The sequence below is a fragment of the Asparagus officinalis genome, unplaced genomic scaffold, assembly GCF_001876935.1.
Source record: "Asparagus officinalis unplaced genomic scaffold, Aspof.V1 AsparagusV1_Un1311, whole genome shotgun sequence".
Classification (NCBI taxonomy): domain Eukaryota; kingdom Viridiplantae; phylum Streptophyta; class Magnoliopsida; order Asparagales; family Asparagaceae; genus Asparagus; species Asparagus officinalis.
The window spans coordinates 9,201-16,558 of NW_017973570.1; the positions used below are offsets into that span (position 1 = coordinate 9,201).

General features: G+C 37.1%; 1 protein-coding gene across 1 annotated transcript; it reads left to right on the forward strand.

Annotated features, from left to right (window-relative positions):
* The first annotated feature begins 1,951 nt into the window (after positions 1–1,951).
* Positions 1,952–2,605, forward strand: LOC109828403. The gene is made up of 2 exons (XM_020395409.1): positions 1,952–2,032; positions 2,081–2,605. Exons 1-2 carry the CDS (start codon positions 1,952–1,954, stop codon positions 2,603–2,605), a joined length of 606 nt encoding a protein of 201 aa, XP_020250998.1.
* Positions 2,606–7,358: the final 4,753 nt, after the last annotated feature.

A 7,358-nucleotide genomic window follows, 5' to 3' on the forward strand; every position in this document is an offset into this window, starting at 1 on the left:
TTTGACACTTAGTGTAATTATATTTATTATTCCATGTTGAGAATCATGAGAAGTACATGACTATAGTGACCTGTATGACACAGTTAGGATCTAGAATCTCGTGTGTAGTTGACCTGGAATTATGAGAATTGGGGAGAGAAGTCTTGGTCCATGTGAGCAGTTGTGATGGTTGATGTATTTTCCAGGCTCGCGCCGGTGAAGTTTGTGTAGTCACTAGGGTGGGTCTGAGGTGTTGAGATATTTGTGATTGTGGTTGTATTCCGGGCTTGCGCCGGTGAAGTTTGTGTAGTCACCGGGGTGGGTCTGATGAGTTGAGATGTTTGTGTATTTCGGGTTCGCGCTGGTGAAGTTTGTGTAGTCACCAGGGTGGGTCCGAGGAGTTGTGATATCGAGATTATTGATTATTTCCAGGCTCGCGCCGGTGAAGTTTGTGTAGTCACCGGGGTGGGTCCGAGGAGTTGGGATATTTGTGATCGCGATCTATCAGTTATCCGATAATATGAGCCAGTGACCTGTTATAGGATGACTAGTTACATGACTTAGATTCTTGGCTAAGTATGATTCTTGTGAGACGTAGATCAGTTGTATTTCTTTCCATACATAGATCGAGATTAATATTTAATTATTTACAATTCGAGACATATGGTATATACATGAGGGTTTCCTTGTTTATATTATTTCGTTCGACGTACTACGTCTCGAGCTGTAGATTTTTAAATATTAATTCTATCTATTGTATGATCTTGTTGCTTGGATGGTTTCTGATCGCTACATGCATGATCTTGTTACTTGGTTGACTTTTGGATTCGTCTGATTATTAGTATTCCAGTTGCACGCCTCTATTGTTATTCTATCATCACATGTTCTATTTTTATTTCTGTTATCGCATTGACCACGCATATATTATCATTATCGTTGTTGTATTTGTTCTTGCCTTGGGGGATCTTGCCGTGTGTTTTACACGCTGACGTACTCCTATTTTCTGGGTGTACGTCAGATTTAGGAGATGTACAGCCTCAGTTCGAGATAGTACAAGAGCTAGAGGATTTGCAGCAGTGAGGTCTTCCAGATGGATCAAAAGAACAATCTGAAGCTTAGACTTTTCTTTATGTAGTAGTTGATAAGCGCTAGATCTCTTTTGCAGAACCTTACTTTAGTCTGATATTGGATTTAGTTGTTTTAGCAGTACTTTCCTTTATTTCTGTTGGATTATGTATTTTTATATTTTTAGTTGGACCGTTTTGTAATAAGGGCGTGTTTGACCCATATGTTTAGGTCTGGGATGATTTACCATTGATGATATGTCTATTTCTTATTCTGGATTGTCATTATATTCTTGTTATGTGTGATCGGGGACCTGTGACTTCGCATTATATTTATTTCTAGATGCTTAGCGTATTGGATTGAGAAGAAAAGAAAAAGAAAAAAATGGTTGTGTATATTTCTTCTCAATCTAATACGTCGCGGGCTTGTTCACGTTCCTGTTCCCGTGTATTTTGGGAAGCGGGGCGTGATAGGTTTTTTTGGTGGCCCATGCAGGTCACGGTCCCGAGTTTATACTAGTAAGAATATATTGGACAATTTACATACATATCATATTTCATCCGTAAGACTACAATTAAGTTCTTATATTATTATTTTAGATTACAATTAATTTCTTATACTATTTTTTTAATAACTATGTTTTAGTTCCTATTTTCCAAATATATTATTTGATTTTAACCTTAATTTTTCTTTTGATCCTCGTTCCTTCAGAATCATGGTGGGTACTCGTAGTAACGATAACCCATCTAGTAGCAGTGTCCCGCAGCCCGAAGTTGATCCAAACCAACTTCTGGTGATGATTCAGGGATTGATCACCAATCAGCAGCACCTAGCTGGGTAGCTACAGCGGGAGCCTCAGCACCAACCTCCCCCTCGTCCAGAGTCTTGCGTTAGGGAGTTTCGGTATATGCGGCCCCCTTCTTTCTCTGGTGCTGAAGGACCCTTAGCAGCAGAAGAGTTCTTGAAGGTCACCGAGACTATTCTCACGGTGACCCGTATTGCCCCTGCTGAATGAGTGGACCTTTTGGATATTCAGCTCACCAACACTGCTCGGATTTGGTGGACTGCAGAGAAAGCTCATTTGGAGAGACCGATTTCGTGGGATACCTTCACAGACCGTTTCAACAGGAAGTATTTCCCTCAGTCAGCTCGGGACGAGCTTTTGCAAAGATTTGTGGAGCTCAAGCAAGGAGGGCGAACAGTTGATGAGTATGAGGCCGAGTTTTCTTCCTTGAGTCGATATGCTCCCCACTTGGTTACAGACCCTACTTTCAGGAGGCATAAGTTTCAGAAGGGCCTGGATAAGTATATCATGTTTGCTCTAGCTGGTAGAGCACTTGCGACGCACGATGCAGTACTGGATGCAGCACGTGAGATTGAGAGCGTGCAGAAGGAACCTAAAGACTCACACGTGATTCAGAGCAGGACACCAGCAGCTCCGACCCGGAATGTCGAGCGTCCCCCTCCGAGACAGCAGCAGAACCCGCAGAGGCAGCAGCATTCTCAGCGTCAACCATTTCATCAGGCTCATCCTTATCAGCGTCCTGGAGTGCAGTCTTAGAACCAGCCATTGGTGCAGGAGTGCCCTAGGCGTCTTCGCCTGTGCTACAACTGTGGGTCCCCTGATCATGTCAACCGGGAATGTCCGCAGCGACAGCAGGCCAGCTTGCCCCCACCTCCAGTTCGAGCAGCTCTTCCAGCTCCACCTCGATCAGACTCAGCAGCTCCAGCTCAGCACGGACCCTACCCTCGAGTAGGCCCTCTTCCTCCATAGCAGCAGATTTATCAGGAAGCACGAAGGCAGTAACCACCACGTCATACATTCATGATGACGGCCGTGGAAGCTAAGGAGAACAACCAAGTTATCACCGGTAAGAATAGTTTATTCTTAGTTTTAATTGCGTATGAACTTCCTTATTTCGCATTGCTTGATGATATTATGATAGGATTTGTTTATGAGTGCATGCTTAGACGTATTTTCATCCTCATATAATAGGCAATGTTCTTGTTTCTTCCGTCTTTGCTTTATCACCCTTTGACTCTGGGGCTTCCCGTTGTTTCTTGTCTCCTCTTCTTATGGATATCGTTCCATATCTGTCCTTGGTTTCTTATCTTAATTCCGAGGACGGAATTTATTTTAAGGGGGGTAGGATGTAACAACCGTAAATTTTTTATACGTATTTAAATAAATTTTACTAGTATTTAAAATATTAAACTTTATTTTATTAATATTTTTCTCAATTTCTGGAATGTTATGAGTTTTTAAAAATAAATAAATAAATAAAATATATAGTCCAAAATTATTAATTCTGTGAAATATTAATTTATAGTTGTAATGAATATTTTAAATAATTATTTTAACTATTGATACTATTAGTAATTTTTTTATGTAAATTTGAGCTTAGTACATTAGTACATATACAAATATATGAAAATTTAGTTGTTAATTAATATTATTATTCTGAATATCTTGCAAATATATGCCATAATCTTCTCCCTCTTAATTTCCTCTAACTTGAATTTGAATTCCTTCCAAATTCTTTTCCCAATCAGCCATAATCACTCTCCAATCACCTCATAATCACGTTTATTCTCATACCATTCTTGCCCACTTGATTTCCCGTGATAAAATTCTCTCTCCAATAATATCTCAAATCCAGCTCATCTTCTCTCTCTCTCTCTCCAATCCTCTCTCTCTCTCTCATAGCGGTAACTTTCTTTTCCCATTGTGGAGTAAGTGAACGAAGTATCTTTCTTACCATCTCCACTTGAGTATATGTTTTTCCAAGACCAATAAGAGAATTTGTGATGTCGGTGAATCTTGTGAACATTTCTCCAATAGTCTCATTTTCCTTCATCTTGAATAATTCAAATCTGTGCACAAGAACAGAAATTTTAGATTCTTTAACTTTAGTAGTACCTTCATGAGTTACCTCGAGTGTGTGCCAAATATCATATGCGGATGTGGCCGTTGACACCCTATTGAACTCATTCTTGTCAAGTGCACAAAATAAGGCATTCATTGCTTTAGAATCCAAATTCGCATTGTTCCTTTGAGATGTAGTCCATTCCGCGAAAGGAGTTGTTGGTTTCTCATATTTTGTTTCAACGACGTTCCAAAGTTCGTAGCCAAGAGATTGGAGATAGATCTTCATCCTACACTTCCAGTAGTTGTAGTTCGTGCCATCGAACATTGGAGGACGATTTGTAGAGTGACCTTCCTTGAATTGTGATGTATTTGACAATGCCATCTTTCACCTTGCTCTGATACCAAATGTAGGATCTGAAATAGATACACTTGAACACTAGAGGGGGGGTGAATAGTGTTCTTTTAAAATTATTGCAAAGTAGATAATAAATTGCAAAGAAAAAATGGCAATCTCAGAAATTTGCAAACACAAACACAAGGATTTTATACTGGTTCCACCAAACTGGTGTACATCCAGTCCCCAAGCAAATCCCGCTTGAGAGTTTTCACTATGATTTTGAATAAACTTACAAAATCAAATGCAAACCTGACCAATTTGCAAGTTCCTGCAAATTGCAACACCAATTGACAAACTCCTTGTCAATTTGAACACCAATCTCTAACCCAAGAGACTAACCCTCTCACAACCGAGAGAAAACTTGTTGAAGAAGAACACAATGATCCTATAAGCCTTGAATGTGTAATAATGTGCAGCAGTGGCTTAGGATTCTTTTAATCTTTGTAAAATTGCCTAATTGATTTGTTTTTGATGAAAGTATATAGGCAATTTCAGAAACTCTTCTTTTTCAGAAAATCAGAATGTTTTTCACTTAGGAAATTGCTCAAGAATCAAAGCTTATGGGTATGTATATTTTTCCAATTTTTCTGAACAAATAACCTATATATACCCCTTGAAAAGACAAGTTTTTAAAGTTTGAAAACGTTTAAAAACGGCCAAAAACTGTCAGATATTCAAATTCTGAAAACTGAAAAACTGTCTCTTGTAGTCGACTACTGTAGTCATTAGTCGACTACACTGAGTTCAGACAGACTCTGTGTTTTCGGAAAATGTTCTCAGTAGTCGACTATAATGATCATTAGTCGACTATACTGTAATTTGACAGAAACTTGAAAAATGACATTTTCTTCAGTAGTCGACTATAATGTTAATTAGTCGACTATACTGTAAACAGACAGAAACTTGTATTTGAGTTATATACATGAGTAATCGACTACTATCCTAATTAGTCGACTATTAAGATCAAAAATTCAGAAATAATGAGTTTTTATAATTAAGTTTTAACTATTATTCTAATGGTTAACATAGGGGATTTCTATAGTTAACCAACACACTAAGCCTGTGTTAGTGTGTTCTAAAATTTTGTGTGTGTGCGTGTGTGTGTGATCAAGGCTTGTACAAATATTCTAAGCAAAGAAAAATTCAAATACATTATCTTTTGTTCTTCATTTTCTTCACTTCAAAATGCCTTGATATTCACTTGCACTTGTACATATTCTGATATTGAAATCTGCATATGAAAGTTAGTGCACACACAATATAAATTGTTATCATCAAAACATTATCATGGAGAAATGATATTCAACATTCTCCCCCTTTTTGATGATAACAAATAATTTTCGCATCAAATTAAAGCTTAAAACATGTAATACTTACTCCCCCTGCATATATGCAAAGTTTTTAACATTCATAATAAAAAATTTAACATTCATAAAAAATATAAAACAAAATATAAAACTTAACTATTTCTCCCCCTTTGTTATCAACAAAAAGAGGAACCTAAACATAACATAATTTCTTCAACATGAGCTAATACTTCAAACAAATCATCCAGGTTATGAACATAGTCCATAACTTCACACATCCATATTGGTAGGCAAAGACTTGCCATAAAGACCACAAGTTCCACAATGTTCATCACCATGATCTGTTTAAAATATATAGCACTTGTATTATCTAACCAAATAGTAGCAACACAAATAGCAAACTTAATATAATAGCAAACTTAACACACAGTCATATTGTAGCAAACTTGACATAATAGCAACACAACCACATAGTTTTAAACATAATAACATGTTGGCCTTGAAAATACGAATTAAGCTTTGAGTCCAAGTCTTCAAACTTTTTGATTAGCTCTTCTTGATTACTGATGATGTATCTGTTTTGTGCATATAGAGCTCTTTGACCAGTTTCCAGTTCTAGGATACGTGCACTTAAGGTGTTGTATTGCACGTCTGAAAAGCACGAGGGTTCAGTAGGAAAGGGTGGGGGTTGACTTGATGAGGCTCCAGCTTGATTTGAGGATTGTGGAATTTCTTCTTGTTGAGGTTCAGGTTCATTTTGAGGATTGTGATCTTGAATTTCAAAATTTGTCAATTTCATCCTAGTTAGGGCATTTGAATCAAAAAATTCAATTGAACGAACAACAGATTTTTCAGATTTGAGATCGACATGGAATTTGTCAAAGATCTTAGTCAGGAATGCACCATAAGGAAGAAATCCTCTGGAATTTGTCAAAGATCTTGGTTAGGAATGCACCATATGGAAGAAATCCTCTAGGAATGGTCAGAAGATTGTCAAAATAAACCTCAGCCCAATTAACTTGAATATTTCCCATAATAGCATATACAGCTTTTGCTAATTCTAGGGAAATCAAATGAAAACTTCCAGTTTTTGGAAACAAGTTATAGGCTAGGATACGAGCAATAAACCTAGGAATTGGACAAAGCTTGTTTGAATTATTCAAAGGTTTTCCATTTCCAGGAAGAAATATGTGATTGGATAAGAAGTCTGAATCGTTCATCCTAACAGAGCTAAGAGAAACTCCTTGATAAGGAATATTGAATATTTTACCAATTGATTTAGTAGTTAATTCGATTTCCATTCCTTTAACAAGGGTTTTAATTTTTTCAGAACCACTAATTGTACCCACACGTTCTATATTTGTATAGAACAGTTGCACAAGAAATGGGTATGATGGTTTTCTATTTTCAGCAGAAAATAACTCAAGCAAGCCCACATTTTCAAAATAAGAACTGAAGTTCCATGGAATGAAATCATCAAACTTCACAAATCGTCCTGGAAGAACTTCAAAGGATGATATTTTATTAAATTCTTCCAATAATTCAGGACTTTTTAAATAAACAATGATTTCATCATTAACAGAACTGTGAGTTTGCTTAGCTTTCTTAGACCTAGACATGATGAACTAGGTAAATAACAAGATAACAAAAGAGCAAGTTTAGAATTATACCCCAGAAACCCTAGATTAGTCGACTATAGCCTGGAGTAGTCGACTACAGAGCTTGAATAATTGACAGATTT

Coding starts and splice junctions, on each gene's coding strand:
- LOC109828403 (XM_020395409.1), top strand. CDS start 1,952: ATGCGGCCCCCTTCTTTCTCTGGTGCTGAAGGACCCTTAGCAGCAGAA. Junction 2,033..2,080: donor TCACCGAGACTATTCTCACG/GTGACCCGTATT, acceptor TTGGATATTCAG/CTCACCAACACTGCTCGGAT.